Source organism: Teleopsis dalmanni, chromosome X, assembly GCF_002237135.1.
Source record: "Teleopsis dalmanni isolate 2A chromosome X, ASM223713v2, whole genome shotgun sequence".
NCBI classification, from domain to species: domain Eukaryota; kingdom Metazoa; phylum Arthropoda; class Insecta; order Diptera; family Diopsidae; genus Teleopsis; species Teleopsis dalmanni.
The window spans coordinates 93,543,025-93,570,352 of record NC_051848.1 but is presented as its reverse complement, the minus strand read 5'-3'; the positions used below and the strand labels follow the sequence as shown (position 1 = coordinate 93,570,352).

Here is a 27,328-nt window from a genome sequence, read left to right as displayed (position 1 = left end):
GAAATTATTTCTAGTTTTTAAAATTTAGTTTGTTTAAACGAATATTCTAACGTCAAAATTCGCGAAATAAGAAACTTAGTAAAACTTATTGTCTTGTAGCTGTTATCGGCTGAATTTTCAAGCAAACAGTGACGTACGTTCAGTGTCTTACCGCAGCATTGTTCTCATTGTTAATCTATAACTTTGCAATTATTTGATATTCGAAATAAGAATTAGAACCGCTGTACTAAATTTGTATGGAAAATGATATGTGTCATATGATATATGGATAGAAATGAACGACTTTCTTGGTGCACAGTGCGCATTTGAGGAAGCAGCTGATTTTGTTGCTTAGAAAAGAAAATGTTCAACTTTTTGATCAAGACTTGTTTTTTGAAGTGATACACAGTTGATATTTGGACAGATTTTGCACCTGATGTGTATCAGGAACGTTCATATAATCACTGGCACACGTTTGTCCATTTTATGATTTGATTTGCCTACTCCTTTTAATAATAATGTTTGGCGTAGTCTAGAAGTCATGTATGAAAAATTAATATTAGAGAAAAAATATAAACAAAGTGCGACACCGTTCTAGAATCCTTGAAATTGAAGTGAAGAGAGCGGGAAGCAATTTATCAGCTACCTATACACCGTGAAAACGTGCTGTGCTATTAAAGGGCCCATTAAACGGCATCGCCCGATGTCATCGCTCGATGTTTTCGCTTGCCATTACACATAAAGTTTTTCAACAATTTTTTAAACATCGCCCAAGATAAAACAACATATATACTAAAAAATATAATCATAGTTACATGCCTTTAAACGATGTTTGTGCTTTCATCCCTTTAGACGCGTATATACGCTCGTGTTTTTGCGTATACAGTCGGATTTTGTCGGCATGCAAAATTTCATTTATTTTGAGAAATGGAAGCGTAAACATCGTTTAAATGCACGCATGATTTGTCGTTAGCAGACGATGCCAATATGAATGAATTGTATCTTTTACTTTAAATAATTGTCTTTTCTACCTAGGTAAAATTTTTTAATTCCCAAAACATGTTATTAAGAAGAATTAAAATATTAATAACCTTGGGCTGTATAACTATATAAATAACCAAACATTAAATTACAACGAATATTTTATTTTAAATATTTGTACCTACGGAAAATTCGTTATTAAAATATATGAAAAAAAAGATTTAAATTAAATAGAATATAATATATATAAAAACAAATATATAAATTAAAATGATAAATTATATATAAAACATCATTTTTCGTTTTGAAATTACGCATAACAGCCGCTGTTAACACTTCAGCGATTGCTTTAATACTGATCACTAAACAATGTTTGCATTGTTTGCTGGAGGCGTGTTTAAAAAATTGTGGTGAAATTCGATGTGTAATGGCAAGCGAACATCGCGCGATGACATCAGGCGATGCCGTGTAATGGCCACTTAAGAATGATCTCAAAATATTTGGCTTTGGTAGTTGTAGGAATCCTGTGTCTACCGATATATTTTATTTTAGTAAAAAAAGTAAAGTTTTTTTTTGCACAACTTGAACATGGAAAGTCTAACCATTGCAAAATATGGTTAAGCATCCAAAACTACAAAATTTTGACTACTAAAAACAGCAGGATAATCTTGTTACTCTAGCAAAATATCTAGAGTGTTATAAATTAATCTCAAGTGTTATACTCTTTGCACCAGATTTACCAATCGAAAATAAATTTGCACTAAAAGTACATTAAAAGAGCATCTCGATTGAAAAAATTACCCCACATTTACCAATTGAAAACACCAAAACACCACAACAAAAATGTTAAACTACTCTTAAAATGTTCGATTGGGCAACTAATTTAACAGGTCGAGAGTAAATCTAAATTGGATCCGGATTCACCATTCGAAAACGTCATTCTCTTTAAATTAATATTCTAAATACTGATATGAAAATGTTCAAATTTTCTAAAATATTTTTAGAAATAAATTGCAACATTTGGTTCAACATATTAATTACACAAAAATTTGTTAATTTTCTTATATATATACAGAAATTATAATATTATAGTAAAAATACACATATGTGACACTACATATTATCTACCTATTAATCTTGCTATATTGCTTGCATATGTTGCCAGTTAAAAAGATTTAGAAACAACTTTATTTACTTCTAGAAAGTGTTTACATCAGTGCTTTTCCTTACTGCTGCTGTTCTTGTTAGCGTTTCAGTTGTTACTTGTAGTGTTGTTATTGTAAGCGTTTTGCATATGTTGATTCGTCACATTGTCATTAATTATTAGAAAATTTGTATATAAAATAATTTCTTACGATAATATATGCAAACAGTGCTGATTCCTTCAAGCCGAAGACATTAAGTCCTTTATCTAACACGCATTCGAACTCTTTTGCTGTCACATTGGCCTATCGTACCTCCATGGCATAATAAGCCATTATCATTTATCACATTTCCATTTCCATACCCGCTTGCATTGTGCTCATTACATATATGTATGCACTGATACATAACCCTTTCCACAGTTCCATGCATACTTGAGAACATATCCACATTCAATGAAAAGCATAAAACGACTAATTACCCAAATAAAAATTGTATAACAACATCTGGAGTTCGGTGAAGCAACATTTGTAAAGCGGTAACTAACTCAGAACTTAAACTCTGCCCGTAGCATTCAAAGAGTTGCGTTCACCAGAAGTTAGGTTGCCGTTGTTGCCGTTGTTGGCGTTGTTGGCGTTGTTGGCGTTGTTGTCATGATAGCCGCAATGGAAACAATACTAAACGCTTTCGTTTATGTGAAGCGAAGCGTGGTGTACTGTGATACCACATAAATAACTGCAACGTGTTACACCGCACACGTTAATTGTTAAACAAACGCGCGTTAATCACTCATAAAACAACAAAATAAGCATTGCGACATCAACAACAACAACAGCAGCATCAGCAGCAGCAGTAGCAGCAAAAACAACAGAAAAAGATATAAAAAACTTTGATTGCACAACAAGGCAACAGCCCACTTAGAATGGCTGAGCCCTTTGCACAGCCTTGCACAATCCAATAATTTCCTACTGCCCTTTTCTCTTTTTTGGGCGCTAACACCAAAATCAACAATGATAATTATGTACAAAACGGCTGTGCATTTAGTGTAATGGAGTAAGAGGTTTGTGGGGTTGAGCGTGCGGGGACAGTTCGTTACTTGTCAGTTATTCGCCATGATTACAAGTGGAGCTCCAACAACGAAAATAGTCACGAAAGTGCGCTTCAGAAGCACTGAATGTAATGTGCACGCGTCTAAAAGACGAATAGCAGGCATCAAACCGTCACCAAGTCGGGGCGCCAACAAAACCGCTTCATATTCTTGCATGTGTGATGCGAATGTTTGGTAAATTTCAATGTTTTCCTGCCATTTGAATATAATTCGCGCCATGGTAAAATTTCAGTGTTGTGCAATTTTTAGCGCTAGCGAAAACTGTAAGGGATCCTTTGGTTTGCTGCTTGTTGGTTTATATTTAAAATTATTAAGAAACAACAATATTAACAACAATGACAATAACAGATGTATGTCTCGTTGTACACATATGGCTAAAACGACACTGACTTCATGCTTCACTCCTGTGGCAAATTCTAAACAAAGTCCTTTTCCTGTCAGTTTTTACTTTAGCGAGAGTTTGCCATTCATTGCATTGTGTTCTTTGGACTCCAGTTGCCTGCCGTTGTTCTTTCATATTTATGAATATACTTATGTATTAGCGCTAAACCCCAACAGCACTCCCATTTTCATCCCTCAACACCATTCACAATTACACCATAAATGGACAACAGTATTGTATAGACGTAATAAACTTCATTTTTGACAACTTGCAACACGCTAAGGAATGCCACTAACTAAGCGAAAAACTGGCAGGATGAAGTGGCAGGATTCAAGTTAGGAACTTCATCAAATGGAGTTGCGAATGCTGTGAGCAGCTTTATTTGTAATGAAAAATTAGGAGATACAAAATACAGTCAGTGGCAATTAATATGTGTAGTTCTGTAGGCAATTGCGGTTCTCGGCACTGAGATATGAAAACGAAAACGAGCTACAAGAGTTTCTAGCACATGGATAACACAGAGTCAAAAATAAAATTTAGAGAACTGCATTCATACTTAAGTTTATAAGATATTAGTGTATGACTTTATGGTTTTAAAGCTTCGAAAGCCTTATGTTTATTTAGAAACAAAGAGACAAACGAATTAAAATAAATCAAGAAAAGTTAATCACTTAAACAAAGTTTTATTTAATTAAGCAAGTGCTTATGTTTACAAACAGTTTAGAAGTGCATAAAGTCGAAAGTTTTTATGACTTCTGAAAATTTTTGAAAAGACTTTTAAAGAAAGCAGGATATATACATATACAGGGTGTTAGAAAAGTTTTATTATCATCTCCACGGTAAATTTATTTTATAGAACTCACAAACAATACTTTAAAATGAAGTCCTGAAAACTACCAGCTGTTTACATCGCCCGATTTAAAGTCTTTCTGAAAATGAAAAGAAACAATTATGGCGTTGGGATTAATTTTTTGTATCAAAAAAAACAACATTGCACATTTAATCCAAACTACAAGAAGTTTGCGAGTGCTTAGCTTCATTACGTATCCCTTTTGGACAGTCAAAAAATGCCGCCACTGATAAAAACGTCGAAAAAAGCGCTTCGAAGGATTACATGATATTCAAATTTGCAAAGTTCAACATTAAAATCGATTATGAAATTTATCATCATAAACGTAAGAGGTTCTTTTAAAAATATTGGAAATAAACGTCCTGAAATCATAAATCATGACCCACTATTGGGCAGGTTAATAAATTAATTGTAGTAATAAGCTAAGACAGTTCCTGAGAAACTAACTTCTTGAAGCACACTAAGTTGTTTGCGTCTCTCGTATCGCTAGATAACGAGTTCCAGAGTCTTACCGCATGTATGAAAAAGAAACTAGAAGCAGAAAAGTGATTGAACCTTGGGATTAAATATTGAAGAGATCTGTTTGAATGCAATTTACATAGATTATTAAACAGGTACCCAGGGATTTGGATCGTAGCAATTTTAAACAAAAATAGACAAACATATTTATTAATATATTGTTCAATATCACATCCCAGAATGTTATTCCTGTAGCCAGTTAAATGATCAAAACGCATGAGTCCATAGACATACCTTGTCAGGCAGTTCATTAGAGCTCTTAATTTGTATATGGAGTCTGAGTCAAGTTTGCTGTAGACCAGACTAGAATACATAACTATAGGCATTATTAATTGCTTTACTAATGTTCAATGAAGATTCATTGGAATATATTTAGCTGATAATTGTATACATCTAAGTAATACAATTAATTTCCAAAAAAAACTTGATTTATGTGGTCATGAGCATTCAAGCTAGAGTTCAAGTAAAAATCTAAGCATTTTACTGATAATTTATAATCAATTGTAGTACTGCCGATTAAAATTAAAGGCAATTTCTCCACTATATTTTTTCTCCTCGCAATAGGCAGAATAATTGTTTTATCTGTATTAAGCAGCATGTTATTTACTATTGTCCATGCATTAATTCTATTTAAGTCATCAGTAAGCTTACAAACACTGTCACCTAAAAAACCAACTGTACTAGAAAGATACATTTGAATATCATCTGCATATGCATATAATTTGGAATATTTACATATGGTGAAAACATCATTTATATATATTGAGAAAAGCAGTAGGCCGAGGATTGACCCCTGAGGAACACCAGTGGGCAACGATTTAAAATCGGAATATTTATCAGCAGAGAAAATAGTCTACGATCTCCCTGTTAGATAACTATATATAAATTTAGAGGCAGAGTACGAGAATGAAAAATAATCAGTAATTTCTTACATCGTATGGAGTGATTAACACGATCAAATGCTTTAGAGAAGTTTAAAAGACATAGGAATGTAATCATGTCATTATCAAAGCTAGGTCGAATGTCTTCTAAAACTTTGAGCATGGCAGTACAGCAACTATGACCCTTCCTAAAGGCAGACTGTAATGGAGAGAGAAGTTTGAAACACTCAAGGTGAATATTAATTTGATTAGCCATTATAAGTTCACAAACTTTGAACAGAGATGGAAGAATACTAATAGGTCTGTAATCACAAGTCGACGAAGCGTTAGACTTCTTCGGGGTTGGAATAATTTTATCCTCTTTTCACGTTTTGAGAAAGGTTGACGTAGTTATACAATAATTAATTTTATGTGTAATAGGAGCTATTATGTACGGTAAAGTGAGCTTTAGAAATTTGAGATGAAAGTCATCTAATGCAACAGCATTTGATTAAATATTCATCAAACTTTTACAGACCATTTCTTCACTAACACCTATAAAATTAAACCTCACATTAGAAGCACATATATCAGAAATTGGGAATATCGAAGTGGTATTATCACAATTTACATTTATACACGAAATGAAGTAATCATTTAGTTCATTTGGATTTAGTTCACAATGTGTTGTAATATCTTGTTTTAATTCCAAATGTTTAATATTTGTCCAGATATTCTTGGTTGGCTGTGTAGTGTCAAGCTTAAACTTATAAAACCCCGATTTTGCAATGCTTACTGCCTTCGTGGCTAAATTTTTAGCTAATTTAAACCGCATTCAGTTATAAGGCGAAGGAAACTTTTTCCATACTGCATGCTTTTTTGTTTCTGCAATTTATCTTTCTTTTAATCTGAGGGGTTAGCCAAGGACAGGAAGAACTTTTAAAAATCGTCCGCAGCGGAACAAATCGATAAAAAAAATTGACAAAATACATTATTAAATTTATCTAACTTATCGTCAGAAGTTGAAAAAAAGCAACAATCACTCCAATCAACAGTATTTAGTTCATCAAATAATCTGATAGTATCAATTGATTTAACATTCCTATAAGAGAAAGAACTAGGACTAGATTTCCTGTTTGGGTTAAAGTCCAATGTAGCAAATAGTAGATCATGATTAGATACAAAAGAGATTTGATCGAATAGTTAGACTTTATTAGGATCCGATACAGCCACTATATCTAGAAGACTAGGTCGCACACTGTTACAGTATCTAGTTGGTTCAGTTTCGTTGATGATACTTAGGCCCATCACGGCTAATAAATCTTTTAGTTTCATGAATTTTAACATTTAGATTTGATGGCTTTGTTTTTAGCTTTAATTCCTTTTTTGTTTCTTCACTTTGTTGTTTATTCCTTGGCTAAGAGTGATCGGCACATTTTTATTAAATCCTGATTTCAACTTAGCAACATAGGTAACAAAACTGGGCTGATCCTTGTTAATAGGTTTTGTACAAATTTTGTCATCAAGTTCTTTTACACTTTTTGTCATATCAGCTAATTTTGTTTCAAAGGAGCCGATTTTTTGTTCATAAATTTCTTGAATATTAATAAGTTTTTTTATTCCTTCACTATATCTAGCCTCGACAGTCTTTAACAAAGATTTTATTTAATTTTCATTAATCGTAAGAGTCTTTTAAGTACGATTGATTTTTGTCTACACTGTTTTGTATTTGTTTAATTGCGAAATCAGTATTGTGAATATACTGCACAATCTTCACACATAAAGTGTATCATACTACTATTAAGGCAATTTAAATTAAATTGTTCAATCCCTGAGCATTTTATGGAAGTGTGATATGCTCTACCACAAATTCCTCTACATATTAGACCGGTTTCACCACGTATGCCGCCACCGCATTTATAACAATCTTTCATTATTACAATTATTTAATTAATCAACTACACAATTACACAATAAAATGAACAATATTCGTGTAGTAATTTAACAGTTTACAACACTATTCGCACTTGCTTATTTAAGTTTTACTTGCTGTCTCTATCAGCTGATTATAAGCTGTTCTTTAATAAAACCAATTTGCAAAAATCGCTAAGTATAAAGATATTGTTCATCTGTGCCAACTTTACAAAATAATTCGATGCATTTACAGATCAATTTTCACAAAAAAACACAGAGTTCAAAAACCGTACCAGTTTAATGGGGGCAAAAGTACTTGTATTAACCTAAGAATTTTCAACTTTTTTGTTTTATCTGACTAATAGGCGCAAAGCATACCTATAACATAACCTGCTTATCATGAGAAAATATTTAATTGATCCAGAGCACTTCTGGCTGTCGTAAATAATCGTTTTAGTATCAGAACAGACATGCCGATTGAATAGAGCCTCCGTGTAACGATTACTGTTATCGTCAGTCACTCGCAATTAAAAGTTTGAGGTTCTCCTTTTCTGAAGTGTCTGCCCACTTACCCCAATATAAGCCTTCAAGATATTGCATATGTTATGAAAAAGATAAGACGGTTTTCTATATTATAGTAAAGCTATTTTGAGTAGAGTGGAAATATGCGTACTGAGATACGTAGTCAATGCGCATCTTTTTTGTAAGTTTGTCACTCAGTAAATGAGTAAAATGATTTTTAATTGTTAATTAAATAAACTGTATTTGTGATTATTATAAAAAAAAACCTTTTATTTTTTAATTTGGTTTATGATTTACAATAAATCACGGTTAAAATTAGTTTACCTTGAAATTCATTTCAGAACCAGAAGCGTTTTCAAGAGATTAGGACCTTTAACCTTTATATACTCCTGTCAGACCTGAAAATGAAATAAAAAAAATTGTTTTAAGAATAAAATATTGATCAAATAAAAGCCCAAATATTTGGACTTATTTGGAAAAAAAAACCAAACATTTGAAACTGTCCAAAGGTAGCAGATATACAAATTTATAATTTAACGTACACATGTCTATTTCTAGAATGCCAAAATGTTGAAAGACAGTTGTTTTTTAAGATTCTACAGGTATGTTAACCATATTTTTCATCTGCGATTATTCTCTCGCATCTCGACATGAAAATATGCGTAAGTCTAGACCATAACTATTCAAACTTTTTAAGTTGTGAAGCAATCTTGAAATTGTAAATTCAGCCCGAAGCAACTTTAAAGTTCAAAATCGATCTGGAGACAGTTTTGCTTTAAAATATTATTCATATAAGAACCTTAGTTATCAAAATTGATATTAAAGACGTGTGTGAGTTGTTCTAATTTCATGCTAAACTAAATGGGATTTTCCATGGGATTTTTTATACATTTAGCAATAAAGTTCAAAAAGTGTGTGAGTTGCATTTTGATAATCAACATGTATTGCAATGTATTTTGAAATTTATGCAAACGCCAAAACTTACCAAAACAATATTGCCAAGCCAATGAAAAAAAAACCATTTAGTTTTTTTAACAAAATTTTATCAAATAAATGTTTATAGTCTTAAATAAAAGTAATAAAAATTTTAGAAAATACGAATATAATAATAAAAAATACATGCAAAAAGTATTCATTTTTCGGTTAAGAGTTTTCTGATAACGATAATTAATTTTTTTAATACAAATAAAACAAAACGTTTTAATATAATTATTTTTATAGTCATTTCCCATATCTTGATTCACTTTTATATTTACAAAAATCGTATGAAAATATTGAAGTGGCAACCCTGGCGAATTTTCTATTTAGACTCGATTTAGTCACGTTGAAAATATTCTAAATAACAATAATTCACTACATTATCGGCACAATTTAGAATTTTCCTCAATTAGAACGCAAAGTAGATCAACTCGCACAAGGTCTAATTAGAACCTATATACATCAAAGAACTGCAGTCATCTCTTTTCCGTGTTACTTCACGTTCTTCTTCGTAGCTGACTACATTTTATTGTTGCTTCATCTCGGTTGTATATTAAGAGATCCATAGTAGAAAAATATGTGTAAATATTTCTAATCATAGCATTAAAATAGTGTAATGGTTGTATTTATGGGTCACAGTCACAAATATCGTTTCCTTGCAATCGGGCGCAAACAATCCTATTGTTTTTGCAGCTTCACCCTTTTCTCACTGGAAGAATTTTTTAAGAGCAGCTACTTGTCTCTCAACTCTGATCTATAACACAAAGTGCGTTCTGTTGTTATATGAGGTAATAGCATTCCCCATTTATTTTAAGGCATATTGTACTTACTTTAAGCGAGATTTTACTTATTTATCAAAATAAAAATTAAAAAATATTTTACTTGCATTATGTAAAATTTTACTCTACGCAAGGGCAAGTGAATTTTGAAAACATTTTCCCTCCGTAAATCGATTGCATCGTGCCTCTGATGATAGGATGCAATGGATTCTTATTTCTGTATTCCTAAAGTTATACACTTGGCCAGATCAGTGCCTTTTTAGTGAGGCCTTGGGATTTTATCATGAAGCCGTCTAATATAGCTAAATTCACCCGAACTCTTAAATAAGTTTAGCAGGATTGAAATCCTATGTAATATTTTCGTACATTATGAGTAACATTTTTAATTGACAATGAAAGCATCTTATAGTGTATATGTGGACATGGAGTTGCTTGAACATAATGCATAATTTGAGTGAGCACAAACCTGGGGTGCATACGAAACATACCGAACTAATTGAATATTCCTGAAGAAATAAGAAAATATGATCACTTAAATTAAATAATTAAAATAGAGGCAGAACCACAAACTACGTCTGAAATTAACAGCAAATCATTAACAATAATTAAAGATTCCTTTTTTAACTGATACTACATATACAATGGCAGTGGGAAAAAATCAGTTGCGTTTATAGTGAAGATATATTCTCTAAAAACTTTTGAATGTTGTGCAGAATAAAGTTCGTTTCTAAGCAAATTTATGACTGTAAGTGATTGCTAGTTTATTGGCGCTACATTCGTTTGCAGTCGGTACTTTAAGTATGTTTTACGATCTGCATAAGTTGCATTGAAGTCATAGTGGTAATATTTTACTTTACGGATTTCATAGTAACACTGCTTATTACGATTAAAGAATAAGAATTCCGAAATTATTATTTCAAACATTTGCTATATAAAATTTTATGTTGTAGAAGGTAAGTTAATTAATCGACACTTGTTTTATTTATAAAATGTCAATGTACCTTATTTTAAATTCAACTATTATAGTAATTAGTAGTATTTCTTCAGATATTTCACTAATTATCAAATCAATATTACTTTTTACACAAGCAACGAACCACACCACTGCCATAAAAGAAAAATGTGTCGGGAAATGTTACTTTTCGTTTGACACAATCAGATTAGTGGTGCAACATATATGGGTACCAACACCATCTAGTGACAAAAAACCGTCGGTACTTTTTATATTACCTAATATAATAGGGAATGTTATTTGAAGTTTCAGATATTAGTTTCTCTTAATTACAACTGCTTTGTAATGATCTGCACATAGATTTGACATTACGGGGAAATCACGTACTAGCCAAGAGATATGGTATCTTATATTTAAAAACACTATCATCTACTTATTTCTTAATTGTTGTCTTAGTGGAATTTAAATCCATTATTTTGTCTTAAAATGTATCAAATATAAATAGGCGTTACTAAAGGACTTACAGATAGTTAAACTAAAATGCATCAAGCATTTGAGATATTAAAAAGTAACAAGAATGCTTATTTGCAGTTAAATATATTAAGTCTATATAGTAGTTATTATGGCACGACATTGATGTTAACGGAAAATAACTTTAAATGGCTTTTGGTAGAGAAAGAGGAATAAGAATGTTAAGATTTCAGTTCTACAAATAAATTGTCGTTCGGATGAAAGTGTGCCCAGCGATTGGAATTTAAGTACTTTTTTGTCCTGTTTTGAAAAAAGGCGACCCGACGACTTGCGCCAACTATCGCGGGATCAGCCTAATACCTATCGTGTACAAAGTTCTTTCAACTGTACTGTGAGAAAGGTTGAAACCACTCACTGATTCGGCCTTATCAGTACGGCTTTCAATCTGGTCGTTCCACCATTGACCAGATATTCACACTGCGACAAATTCTACAATAAGCCGACGAACACTCACCACTTTTTTATAGATTATAGACTGCCCTCCTCTCTTGCTTACGCCGATGACAATGACATCATTGGGCGTAGCAAGCGTGATGTTACAGTTGATTTTGCAGGAATGGGCTTAGCACAGAATGAGGACAAAACGAAGTATATGTCGGCTACTGGTAAAAATGTGTATTGCTCGGATGCTAAGCTAGTGGTTGGCGACTATATTTTGGAATCTGTCAAGGTTTTCATTAACAGTGGCACCACCATGACAAATAACAACGATGTCAGCCTTGAGATCAGATGATCACCATTACTAATAGATGCTACTATGGGCTCAGTGGGTAAGTGAGTTCTCTTTCTCGACAAACAAAACTTACGCTCTATAGGTTACTCATCCTTTTTATGCTTAAGTATGGCGTATAGGCATGGACGTTATTACAGAATGAAGAAGCAGTACTAGGAGTTTCCGTAAGATTTTTAGTCTTCTACGAGTTGGCATGAGAATGATTCTTCGATATAATTCAGCGAAACAATATTCAGTGAAGCAGTAGTCGGAGTAAGAAGGCATAGAGGTGGACTGCGTCTCCGGTGGAGTGATCAAGTTGAGGGAGCGCTAACCGGAATTGATCTACGAGACATGCTGCATTAGACCGAAATCTGAAAACGGGTTGTTATAGCCATACAAGTAAGGGTCAGTTTTACAATGCACACTTCAGTTTGTATCTGACACTAAAGTAATATTTTTTTGTGTTTTAAATGACATTGGAAATGAATGAATTGGAAATGAATTGGAAAGAACCTCTCCGAGCCGTTTGATACCAAACAAGGTTTCAGACAGGGTGACTCCTTGTCGTGTGACTACTTTAACCTAATGTTGGAAACGATAATTCGAGCAGCAGATTTAAACCGTACTGGCACAATATTCTACAAAAGTGTAATGCTGCTTGCGTATGCCGACGATATTGATATCATTGGTCTGAACACCCACGTCGTCAGTGCGGCATTTTCCAACTTAGAAAAACAAGCAAAGCAAATGGGTCTTGTGGTAAATGAGGACAAAACAAAGTACTTTCTGTCAACAAACAAATCTCCTGAGCGTCTTAGGACCTACGTCACTATTGACAATTATAAGTTCGAAGTTGTGAAAGACTTTGTTTATTTAGGAACCAACTTAAACACCAAAAATGACGTCAGCCTAGAGATTCAACGAAGAATTACTCTTGCCAACAAATGTTACTTTGGGCTAAGTAAGCAATTGAGAAATAAAGCCCGCTCTCGACAAATAAAAATCACGCTCTACAAATCCCTTATCATACCTGTCCTGCTGTGTGGTGCAGAAGCTTGGACAATTACCAACAGTGATGAGAAGGCGTTAGGAGCATTCGAGAGATTCTTCGGAAATTCTTCGGAAGATCTATGGTTCCTTACGCGTTGGCGACGAGTATCGAATTAAATGGAACGAAGAGCTATATGAGCTATACCGCGACATTGACATAGTTAAGCGCATAAAAATTCAGCGGCTACGCTGGCTAGGTCATGTCATGCGAATGGAAGAAAGTGCTCCGGCTAGAAAGGTATTTGATTCGGTACCCGCAGGTGGAAAACGCGGTAGAGGACGTCCGTATCTTCGGTGGAAGGACCAGGTGACAAACGATTTGGGGGCGCTCGGTACTACCAACTGGCGTCAGAAAGCAACTAATCGGGCTGACTGGCGGAGGCTACTCGACGCGGTCAAGGACAACACACGTCTGTAATGGCCAACTAAGTAAGTAAGTAAGTAAGTTATTTCAGTGTTACTTAACTCAATATGCCTTGAAAAGCTGGGACTACATCATACGGACTAAAATATATATTCATGTTTGCGGTAAAGCATTACAGCAACACGTTTTTGCACAAGTTTTTTTTAAGGGTTGAACAATTATCTTTCTTAACTTTGCTTAGTGCTTAGTTAGCATTACGAAGGCAAGTTTACATGTAATTTAAAAACCATTTTCAGACACAAAGATTCGAATGCTGTGCAAAACGGCATGTTTTGTTAATGTTGACTGCTAGCACTTTTTTTAGTAGTGTCATAAAATGATCTATTGAATAAAAAGATACTTAACTAGTTTACTCCAATTGAATTTATTTTCTTTCACCTTTAAAAAAGAACTCAATTCATAGATTATCACTCACAGCTTTAACATACAGAGTTTTTGTTTGGCTATAAAAATGTAATGATTTCCTTAGCTATATACGACCTTATATTTTCTAGTGAATTCTTTTTAATTTTCTTACCTTGACGCCAAACAAACTAAACCAATGACAAGCCTACGACGAGTTTATAAATTTTCTCATACTTTTAATGATTTCTGAGTTACAAGCTAAAGCTGGAAATATTGCAAAATCTAAGCAGGTTCGCGGTAACATTTTCGTTGCAACTTATGATAACGCACTGGTAACAAATAAGGTTAAGTCAAATACGTTTCGTCTGCTGCAGCAGTTGCTGCTGCTGCTGGTGTGGCTTTCAATATTGCCGACGAATTACAACAACAGCAACTTCAATATATAATGAATAGTTGAATGGCATGAAAATGCATAACAACTTCTCAGATTTACATACATTGATATTTTTGCAGCGCTATAAATGCTCACCAAACATGTAAATATGTGCGGAAATCCGAAAATAAAGACAACTAAAAAATCTTGAAAGTCTTGAACTTTACTAAATCCTAATACTCTTCATATAGAGTTAACATATTATTATTATCAATATTATTAGGAGTAATAATGACACACCGCGACGAATGGGACGCATAATGCTATTTCTGAAGAGAGGCTATAATATATTTCTTTTACTATTTTTACTAACAATATCTTTTTTAATTGAAAATTTAGGATTCTATGCGGGTTTAAGTAGATGTTAATACTCCAGATCTGGACCTGAAGATGTGTTGAAAAATGTTTAAACTCATATGAAGCAACCAAACCTGATGAAATTATGGCAAAGATTACGAACCATTATTTTTGTTTTAGTATTTAGAAAAGTAATACAAACAAATTCTGAACATAACCGATTTTGAACCAGAACATCTGAGTTTTCATTCAGATCTTTCAGGTCAGTATTGTATCGAACAGGCCTTGAAGAGAAGTCGTTACGGCTTTTGAAAAGAACGAAGAAAAATCAGCTCTAATTGTTGAGTTTATATGAAAGCGAATGGATTCAGTCCTACGATATTGTTCATACCTAGTCTATTTTGTTTACAAAATTTCGTTGGTTTCACAAACTGAAAGACTAGTTCGTACTCAAGAGGGCAAGCAGAGCTAGTTCAAGCAATCTGGTAAGTATTTAAAATTCGATAAAAAATATACTCTTATGTACATAGTAGGGGCTCTTAAGTATCTTTAATGCATCAAAAACATCGCGGCCAACTTAATACATCCGGTTTGCACTATTTGTATGAAGGGTATACTATAAAAATAAAATAAATCGAATAAAAAAATTTATATACAATAAGAAATTATAATAAAATATTAACGAATTCAAGAGTGAGAAAAATATGATTTTGATTTTCATAATTTTACCTTGGCAATGACAGCTTATGGTATACAATCTTGTATATATATAAATATCTGTCAATATTTTTATTGCGAATTGGTTGTGGAAGTGTGGGACATCATCATGCAAGAGTGGTACGAGAAAATAACAGTCTGGATGTGAGAGCAGCTAGGAACTGCTGTGCTGCGCACCATTGACTTTGAATTATGAATATTACCAAATGAGTCAATTCGAAATAAATAAACATAAAACGCTTTTAAAATTGTGCGCCTGTGAGGATTATCACTCGTAAACTTATGCGCAAAGTACTCGCGTTTCGCAAAATAAAGTTGTTGCCGTACTATTGTAGTAAAAATATTGCTCGCAGAGTCGCTTAAGCTTATGAATATCTGCGCTGCATGTTATGAATACATGGAGTAGTGAGATACATAGTGGAAAAGTACAGTCGGTGTTAAATGATTAGGTCTCTACAAGCAATACCTATCATATTCATTATGGTTAGTTTAACGTAATCAAGGCACAAATTCAAACACACAATAGAAGTTCCTCGATGGAAGAGAATTACATTGTAACTGCAATTAAATTTGTGACGATGTTATGTGGAGTAGGACAATAGTTAAGGTCAAATTAGAAGCCAGTATTAGGATATTTTCTGATATAAACTAGGCAAAAAAAGTGTCGGCTGCAGTTAGTATAGTCATATATTTCATTACAAAAGATGTTAGATGGAGGTCTGTAATCATATTAATATGAATTATCCTTATAGTAGGCCAGTTCACGAACGAATTAATTGATGGAGCGGTGCATTTACATTGGCTTAAGAAGCAGATCTTGACTTTTGCTACTTGTTTATTTCAATTTAAAGATCAGACTTTCTTTAATTATTAGTGATTGCTCCTATTTTCCTTATGAGGTTTACAAAAGTAGCCACGTACAAGTAAAGTGTTCACATTCGAAACAAAAACAAAAATAATTATTATTTCAAAATGATATTTACACATTGACTATAGAGACATTCATTTTATGGTCATGATGTGGCAACACTGTTTCTGTGACATATGTGAAACAGAACTGTTATCCAATGCAACATATGCTAAATTTAAAATTATATATACTACCATTTCATAATATAGAACGTTTAACAACCGCTAAACGTGTAAAAATTATGAAAACATATTACAGAAATGGTGATGAGTTTTCGCATCTCTTGTAATAGGAGTCATTTTTTGCTGGCTAGACATCTCGGCAATTAAAATAGTCACATATATTAAATTAATCAAGTAAAAAATTATAAGTAGCTGTTGAAAGATTATTACATTTACAAAAAGAAAAAGGTGGAGTATTTGGTCTGCAAGTTTAATAGATCCATACTTTTTTGAAAAGAATTAAGATCCCACACAAACCAGTATAAAAGTTGAACACATGTATTTTTAATAGATGTCACCACAAGTGACACAATTGATTTTTTCCGCAAGACATCTCTCAGACGTATAGTTTTACATTAATCACGTAAATAGTACAATTTGTTACTCCTGATTAATTTTCGTCGGATTACGGAAAGGGTTCGATTATGCGGATAATACTCAAACTCCTAACAACAAATATCCGCCGAGTTATAACGAAAATATTGCGAGCTATGTACCAAAAAGTAACCGAGAATTACTAAAAAAAACCAGTACTGTAAGAGGCCATGTAGAGGCCTTTCAATTATGTTGTATTACACAGCTAATGGCAACCAATAGACCAATAGTTTGTTTGAAATCTGTATTACGTTTATTTTTAAAACCATAAAATTAATACCACAGTAGTTCACAACATGAGAAATTTGCCCAAGCACTGTATAGGAATTAGTAGCGCCATCGAAAGTCTACATAACTGCATCACGCACGATGCGGCTTGATATTTGATATTACGCTTGAACTTCATTTATCCAATATATTTTATTTATTTGGTTATTGGTTTGTGTGCTCGCCTGTCTTTAATGGTTGTCTATTTGTTTTCTTATGAACATGTATGCCTGTATTTCCGTGATTTGCAACTAGGCGGATATCGCTCATATGCATCTTATAATCTATATGCAATTAGTACTGCATTTTGGTATGATAAATTCTTATTGCATTTGAGCAAGTATGTGTTTATGAATTTGATTTAAATGTAAAGGTTTTTTCGCCAATGGTTTTTCATATTAAAGATTAAAATAAAAGAAATTGAAATAATGGCGATTGGCATAGGTAACATATTAGTAAGTTATGCGATAGTAAATTTATAGAGGAAAAAATATATAAGTAAGTTACTTCAACTTGTGCATAAAATTATGGAAAATAGTTATTACACTATAGTCAATTAAAAAATTCGTCGAAGATATAAAAATTTTAAAGAGTTCTCTTAATTCACTAATTTTTATGCTACAAATAAAAAATGAGCTGACTTATCTACTACATGTTAGACCAACTCAAAATCACAAGAGAGGTCTGGCTTTTACAAGAGAGATAATAACGCTACTGTTCAGAAGGAAGCTCGTCTCTGATATTTAATCTTATAATCTTAGGTTAACGCTTATCAATTCTTTAAGTGATATACTCCTATATTAATCCCTTTGATGAACTATACCCACAAAGATCGCTAATTGTTTGTCATTCTTGTGTTAATATTTTATGGATTTGGACAGATTTTGCTGTTGTACTCTTTTTTGAATTTATTGTGGATTTTTTATCCGCTCTAAAACTGTGTGAACTTTATGTGAAAATAATTTGTGCTTCGTAATGTGGGAGGAGGTGATAAATCCGTGTTAAGTGCAGTATTAATGACTCCTAAATTTTTTATGGTACAACTTGTTTTATGTGGTGCCTTTTCTGCTGCTGCTGCTGCTGTTGTTGTTGCGGTCATAAGCATTGTTTGTTGTATGGAACTGCAGTAGCACCAGCAACACCAGCAACACCAGCAACACAAACCAGCAGCTACTCATATTGCAGCATATAAATTGACAATAAAAATATATTGTTGCGCGCCAGAGAAGGAGATTTTCTCCTTTACTCTGTCTGATTTTGTGATTTTAGTATCGCATAAAATGAAGCATAACCCGCGTAACACTGAAGTTGAAAGTATCTCATACACCTAACAAACTCTTTTGTCACCCGCTCGTTTTTCATTCATTCATGTATTATTTTTTCAGTAGTTTCCGTTCTTTATGTACCAAATATGAGCTGGGACGCAGTACTTAGGCAGCCAGTCAGGCAAGCAGGCGCATGTATGGCGCGTGGGTTTCATTGCAAGTGCATCCAAAGTAATGTCTGTCGTAAATTTAACAATTTGTTTGATTACTTTATTGTTGTTTCAATATATTTTCCTCAACATATCCACAAATGTACTTCTTTTTGAGATTTTGCTTAAATATTATTATGATTTTTATTATTTGACATATATTATTATTATTATTGTTTGTTTGTTGCTTTTTAAATGCTTGCAGTAAAGTGATGCACATGTTTCGTGTCAGCGAAATTTATTATTACTCTTAAATAAATTGGAAAAAGTCATAAATTTTTATTAAACATTGTTATTACACTTACTTTCATTTTGTGGTGCAATCATTAAATACATTAATTCTCTATGATGTATGTTTAGCTCTGAGTAGGTGATATAAATGTCGTATATTCTTTTGTATTGCTTCTTGATGGCTGAGACATTCAAACTATAAAACATTTATTACTATTGTCACATAAAACACACTAAGCACAGTCAACCCCCGCAAATAAAACACCAGCATAAAAGTTGTCCACAATCAAACGAGCATACAAGTAGTTTTTAGGCATTGTACAGATATATTAGCATTTTTATAAACGAAAAGGCATAAATAGTTTAACAAAAAATATAGGTACTCTAAACTATTAAATGTCAATGCAACTAAGCAAAACATATCGCCATACAAACACAAGATATGTTATTTTAAATATCAATAAAATAATTATATCTAATATTAAGTATGAAGCTAAATAACAACAAAATGTATAAAATTAAAAGGAACTAATGAAATCCACACGTACTCTCTCCACATTAGGAGAAAACGCGCTAAAACACGCTTAGCAACAAAACAATTTGATACCTTGTTTCTCGTAACAAATGGATTGCAATTCTACTCCAAGCACAGAGTATATATAGTGTATATCAGGAACCATAAAATAGACGAACTCGCAAATATAATTTATTATACCGAACCGAATCTTGACTCGTGAACCGAATCTTTTCTTTTGTCAGCTTAAATTTGTTGCAAAAGTAATTGTGGATGATGCGGTCTATTCCGAATCAAACAGTAAATGGAGCAATTACAATGCCTGAAAGCACACTAGTTGTTCTTACTTGAAATCAGGGAAAAATCTATATATTTTCTTGTGCTACGAAGTGGTGCTATTACTTGGCACACCACTTCCGCCACATACGTCTTTCGTCTTGGCTCCGCTCACAATATCTACCATCTTATATCCACCTTATTTAGAGGACGACGACATCATGGAACATTTTCTATGCTTATATCGCGCGCCCATAAGGCGCAGCCCGTAAATCTTGTATAAGACGTCTTAAGTACTTTAAATATCATAGCCTTTCCTCTTCTAAACGTTCAAAATGGTATCTATAGTATAATGGACCACCATGATGCTTTCTACCAGCTAAAAAAAGAAAACGAAAAAATAATGTAACAGAACTACATGACTTAAGTCGATCCCGTATTTTACGATTTATAAATCTTTTATAGATTTTTGTTCACTTCATCCATTTAAATACTTTTAAATCCTGAAGAGTGTTAAAATTTAAAACGCTCAAGACTAAAGTGAACGCATCTGTCCATAAATTTACGACTAAAAGACGGCTGAATTGTTCTCAGGAACTTGCAAGCATACCAATAATATTGGCTTAAAAAAAAGGAACTGAGGTACTATGCTGTCATATTCTGTCTGTATATTAGGATGATTTATCTCTAAGTTATAGATATACTTTACTACAGTTACAAAAAAATATGAGATAATGTGATAACGTACCACTAAGTGAAATAAAAGAAAAAAGGTTTGAAAGATTTTAATTTTTTCTTCTAGTTTAAAATTTGCATATTAATATCATATTTACATAGAACACATTTAGGGTTTATTATTTTTCAATTTCATACTGGATTACCTAAAATCCACAAAGAAAATATGCCACTTAGACCTATTTGCTCATCTATAAATTCTTAAAAATATAGCAAACAAATCAAACTCCAATATTTAAGACGCACTTGACTTTAAACAATGAACAATAACTATATGTTATTTATGATGATAAGAAAATGATATCCAAAATGATATGATATCGTATCTCTACTACCCAGCATATCCCTAGATTTAGCGTTAAAACTTTTAGAAACTAAATCGAACGAAATAAGACAATTTACAAAAATAAAAAAATCGTTGTTTTTCGAAATACTAAATTTGTGTCTCACAGACAACAACTACTTTACATTAAATAATAAAATATATAAACAACGGAGAGGTATGCCCATGTGTTCTCCTGCGTCACCAATTATTGTAGATATTGTAATGAAGGAACTACTGAACCAATGCATGGAGATAATGGAAATGAAACCGAGGCTTTTAACTAAATATGTAGACGACCTCAAATTCACCATAGAAGAAGAAAAGCATGACAAGTTACTATATTTGGACATCCATTTATTACGATACAATAATCGTATAATGACAAAATGGTATCAAAACCCAACAGCCTCTGGACGAATTATAAACTTTCAATTCAAAACACCCCCATGTAATAAGGAACACTGCCAAAAATATGGCTATAAGAGCATTAGAGTTAAGTGACACAATTTTCCACGAGGACGTAAGAAACAATATCAAAGGGGTTTTAAAGAAAAATAATTTCCCTAATCCAGTAATTCATAGAATCTTGAAAGGAAAAAGAAATCAAAAAGTAAACCAGAATACCCAAATTTATAAAAGTATGGTATAAGTCCCAAAACTCTCCAATCAAATTATAACATTTGTTAACTACTTCTTAAGAAATAGATCGTTTTTCAAAAATTTTTTTTTTTCGTTATGTTGGTACACCCTTTCTTGATATATGGTACAAATTTGAGCGCCATCTGTCAATTAGTTTGTTTACAGCAGCTGTTAATGTGAGACTACCTCAAGTGTATTTAGCGATTTTTACTATGGAGAATTCAGTTGAACAACAAGTTTGTTTGAAATTTTGTGTTTTGAACGAAAGTTCATGTGTTGAAGCATTGAAAATGGTGGAGGCATACCAGTGGTATAAAAAATTCAAAGAGGGTCGTGAAGTGATCGAAGATTTGCCTCGTTCTGGACGTCCATCAACATCAAATACCAAAGAAAACGTGGCAAAAATCAAGAAAAATGTGCTGGAACATCGTCGTAAGACTGAAAAGGCGATTGCTTGTGACTTGAACATCTCAAATGGATCTGTTCACCATATTCTATATGATATATTGAGCATGAGACGCGTTGCAGCTCGACTTGTACCGAAACACCTTGATTTTTTGAAATAAGAACACCGAAAGAACGTGTGTGGAGAAACGACTTTTGAGCATGGAAACGACTCTACATTCATGAAACCTATCATAACAGGTGACGAGACATGGGTTTATGAGTATGGCGTCGAAACCAGTCAATAATCAAGCGAATGACGAGTCAAAACCCAAAAAACCGCGCAAAAGTCGCTCGAAAATTAAAGTCATGCTCACTGTTTTTTTCGACTACCGCGGTGTTGTTCATTACGAATTTTTGCCAGAGGGTCATACCATCAATAAAGAATATTACCTCGGCGTTATGCGGCATTTGCGTGAGTCCATCCGTAAGAAAAGACCAGATTTGTGGAAAGCCAACAATTGGATTCTTCACCACGACAATGCTCTATGGCACACGGCTCTTGTTGTACGCGACTTTTTGACCAAACACGGCACCATTGTCACCGCTCAGCCACCATATTCGGCAGATCTGGCGCCGTGCGATTTTTTCCTGTTCTCGAAACTCAAATTGCCCCTTCGTGGTAAGCGTTTTTTACGGCGAGAACAAATCGAAGTATTGCTATTCAATAAAGTTCAAATTACATTACAAACACTTACTGTTGTCTAACCAACATCATCAGTATTTCAAATATTTCAAATTTCATATATAATAATTAAATACTGTCATTAATATATGAGCTGTAAATAATTTAAATACATACTAATATTTTACTGAGTTTTCTTTTTATGGCATATCGTGTTTTTTGCATGTGACACAATTTATATTCGATATGCCTCCTATAAGACGATGTAATTTAGGTAGAAGAACCCAAAATGCTACAAACCAAACTTATTTCCGATCTAATCATACTGCACAAGAACGTGACGACCGAAATGAACTTGAAAGAATTCGGATATCACAAACACATGAAGCGCGAGCGCGACATTTAACTCATAATAGTGCAAGTTTGAATCGAACTGTTTTAAGTTTCAGATTTGAACCCTATGTTCGCCTCTTAGTTTGAAACCCTCTGGCAGATATCCCAGTCGGGGTTTTTAGTGGATCCCAGAAGGGTGGCCAAAGTTCTTGGAAGAGAAGATACTTTGGTCACGCGAGCTGAACCCCACACACCAGGATGACTGACCTGTTCAGGAGATTTTTTTGCCCCGACTATAAAATAGGTAGGAACAAAAAACTGCCACATTCCAAATCTTTTTGAGAGAACGAAATCTGTCGGGTCCGCTAGTACATATACATAATTCATGTTTTCGATATTAATATATTTTATAGCTATTTCTTCTTGATATGTACTAAAATATCGTTACATGTATTTAAATTGTATAGTACCCTGATGATGACTATAGATTATTGTCGAAATATTGGTAAAAATAAAATCTTTTAAAAGCAAATAAATACTTTTTTTTTATTTAACTGTTGACCAATACGCCCGTACAAAAACAACAAAATTATTTTTAAAAATAATGAATCTGGAAAATACATTCCCTATTACTATTTTGCTATATGAATACATACCTATACAAATATTCGTATATGAAATGCTTATTCGATTGTGTGTAACTGAGTTCTTAAACTTATATTTAAATTGAAAATCATTTATCAGGATGTATATTTGTATTTATGTATACAAGTTAATTGAGTCTTAATGTTTTAAAATAAATTCTTTTATCACACAAAATTAATGTACTCATCGTGATCGTTAAATAAAAATAAATTTTTTTGTATGTAAACCCAATACATTCAATAATTAACTTTCGTGTTAAGTACATAAATTAACATTATTAATACTGAACTTTTAAATTGCATACAAAATTATAAGCGTACATAATTCTATATGAACTGTATATACTATACGTACCACTGGAATGTCTATAAATTTATAATTACGCTTCAAACAGTTAACAGAGTTTGTCATTAAAATTAATGCAAATATGAATAAAGCAATTTACAACAAAATTTAGTTAGGAAAACTGAAAACTCTTCATTCCTCTTATTTTTCAATCATGTATTAAACCAAGAATTAAAATATAACATTCATAGAAACTTAGGTTCCTATTTCCTAAAACGGTTTTTGGATAGCCCTAATTAATCATGATAAAAGAAGAATTGTACAATTGAAGTTAATCTTAACATAGAACCTCCAAAAATATAACTAGTCAAATAGTATATTAACTACTGCTGTTCGTATTCGGTTTTACGAAATAATTGAAGAACCCGATTAATCGAATAGTAAACTAAGTCTTCGAAGTTGGAAATAAATCCGGATTTTTTGTAAATCCGAAGACTCGAATATCCGGATTTGCGGTTTTTATCGCAGTGAAAATGTTCGAAGACTTCGTGAGCAAAACTTAAAGTGCATCACACAAGTTACTTTAGAGATGATAGAATTTGCTTTGTTTGCATGATTTTGTGTTTTTTTTGGTATTTTATGCAGAAAATTTTATTTTATTTATTTTACTACATATTATTAAATAAAAAATTACATTTTAAATAAGTTAAATTTATAATTTATTTTCAAAAAATTATATCAATGAAAATTTTAAATATAATATAAAATACATATTTTATATTATAACACATCACTCAATGAGTCGTGTGACTGACACAGAGATGGCGCTGCCATTGTTAAATCCATATGACGTTTATGAAGAACCAACCTTCAAAAGACTATGTGCAAAATGTCATAACATTTCGATTAGTCAGAAAAAACAGCCATTTAAGTGTAGCTACTTTTGTTATTTTCAAAACAATGGATTCAAAACAATTTCGTGTGTTAGTTTATCATTGCTTCTTGATGAAAAAAATACTGTACAAGCTCAGCAATGGCTTCAAAAGTGTTATCGGACTCTGCTCCATCGAAAAAAACCATTTGTTATTGGTAGCTGAATTTAAATGTGGTCGTACAGACACCGATGATGATGAACGTTCAGGTAGTTGCTCTAGAAAACATCAAAAAAGTCCAGGAAATGGTTATATCTGATCCTAAATTGAAATAGCGTGAGATACCTGAAACCGTAAAGGTATCAAAAGGCAGTGTGTTTACAATTAGGCATGAACATTTGACCATAAGAAAGCTCTTTTCAAACTTTACTCACAGTCGATCAAAAACAACAATATTGATAAGTAAAATCGATTTTTTGCAGAAAAAATTTGTTTTCCTTAGTTAGTCACACGACTTATTGAGTGATATATTATTAAGGGTATTCACTCTCTCTTGCAAACCCATAGCAAGGTGCATTGAATGCACGGATTGTACGAGCGTGTAATTAAAAACAACAAAATACACGCACAAATGCTTGTGATGCAATGGCTTGCAATCTTCCTATACTAAAACCTATGTATATTTGTTTGCAACAAAACAAAAATGGCAGAAAACAGCTGTTTTGACATTTGTTGCTTCTCATTGTTAAATTTGAGTGTGGTAGCGAAAGGTGACTTTGTTAAAATAACATATTATACGAATTTTGCTTATTTAAAATTTTCTAATTATTCTCAGATAAAAATCAGCAAGTAAAAAGAAAAGATTGCAGCCGCACAAGAAATGGACGGAGCGGGGAGTGCTTCAAACAATAGAATTTCTGCAGTAGGAAGCAGAATTTGTATGTTATATGTTAATACCTTCAGTCAGGATATTAAAAGCACTATTTTCAATTAAAATATCTATACATTTTTGTGTTTCACTTGTTCGCTGTATTGTTATGCATTTATTTTTCTTTGCTCAATGTGATACGGCTGCAAACCCAGCTGATTTCATTATTATATTTTGATGATGCAATTGTGCAACAGAGGTGTTTCCTAACTCTTGCAGTTTTTGTATAGCATTCTTGCATTTCGTGCACCTTGCAAGAGAGAGTGAATACCCCTGAAGTGATACGGCTGCAAAACCAGCTGATATCATCATTGTGATGATGCAATTGTGCAACAGAGGTGTTTTCTAACTCTTGCAGTTTTTGTATAGCATTCTTGCATTTCATGCAGCATGCAAGAGAGAGTGAATACCCCTTATGTATATCTCACTTTTTTTCCTAGAAATAGGGATTTAAAAATCTTCCATAAATACTAACAACAAGATTAACTACAACAAAAAAATCAAAATTTTATTATGCAAAATAAATTTGCGCTTCCCCGCGTGGTCACCACAGGTCAACAGACCAAAAATTTATGCATAAGAGCATAACTCATTTTTACATAACTAATTTTGAAGGTTTTAATTTGTGATATAATTTTTTTTAAAAAAGGAAAAATGAAAACTTTAATAAAATTTCCATTACTAATAAAATCCATAAATATTAATATTATCAAATTCCTACAAATATATTTTATATAATATTTAAAATATCCACAAATCCAGATATTTTAAGACTTCGGATTTACAAAAAAATCCGGATTTATTTCCAACTTCAAAGCCTTCGTTGAAATTTGAAGTAAACGTGTCAAGCGCCATGATAAAAATGTGCATCCATTAACTGATTTAATATTGAACTATACTGTGTTTAAAATTGTAATAACATCAGTAGCTATTGTTGGCACTTTGTACGTAGGTTAGGATAGGTTATACCGGGGATCCTTAGGATCCACTTAGGCCTATTGAACCATTGTGTTACAGTATAGGAAACTCAATGTTTAAAAACCACTTTGAACCTTTGGCAAAACATCAGTACCTGTTGTTGGCATTTTCCACGTAAAAACGTACAACTTTAAAGCCCGATATCTGGAGAACCATACTATATTTTCATAAGCATAGAGGAAAATATTGCTTGAAATAGTTGATTGTATCAAAATCTGATTTCGAAGCGTGATGTCCCAGTAATGTAATCGTACTACTTTTGCAAATTAAGGATATTTATGCCGTCAATGCTTTTTATACTCATTTCGTATGGTTGCATGTATCTAAAAACCCAATGACCGGCCAATGGCCAATGGCCAATGACAGTCCAAGTGGCCAACAAATAGAGTTCACTGAGAACTGAGAGTTGCAAAATGCACATGCACAAATTATAGTATACCATTTACCGTATTTCATTTGGTACGTCATTCCGACAATTCGCCGTTCCATCAGTCGTTGCTTTAGCATAACATAGGTTTGTATGATAGGGTTTTAATGCGTTAAATTCGCACAGTGATCCAAAATTATTGATGCTGTTATTAAATTAATTCAATCGATTTGCATTTTTATTGATGAGGTAATTTACGCTGCTTTATTTATTGTGTGCTGTCTTTGTAACCAAAACGCATCGCATCGCCGCGCAGACGCTGCCGCTACCGCTTAAGTGACACTAACACACACTCACTCATGATTCATGTGCAAAGCTGCAGTAAGTCAGAGTCATGGTCTCTGG

At 32.8% G+C, this 27,328-nt stretch overlaps 2 protein-coding genes across 3 annotated transcripts in view; one reads left to right on the top strand and one right to left on the bottom strand.

Moving 5' to 3' along the window:
* LOC119687249 (zinc finger protein 845) overlaps positions 1-27,328 on the bottom strand; it is a 127,159-nt gene that overhangs the window by 44,540 nt on the left and 55,291 nt on the right. For both annotated transcript variants that reach the window (XR_005253121.1, XM_038101509.1), the window contains exon 2: positions 8,583-8,656. Coding sequence is in view for 1 of the 2 variants with exons in the window: in XM_038101509.1 (XP_037957437.1) it covers positions 8,583-8,594 (12 nt within the window). In the remaining variant the exon portion in view is untranslated. The remainder of the gene's footprint in view (positions 1-8,582; positions 8,657-27,328) is intronic.
* LOC119688711 (protein GVQW3-like) lies at positions 21,659-22,012 on the top strand. Its single transcript, XM_038103378.1, has one exon. The coding sequence runs from the start codon at positions 21,659-21,661 to the stop codon at positions 22,010-22,012; it is 354 nt and encodes a 117-aa protein (XP_037959306.1).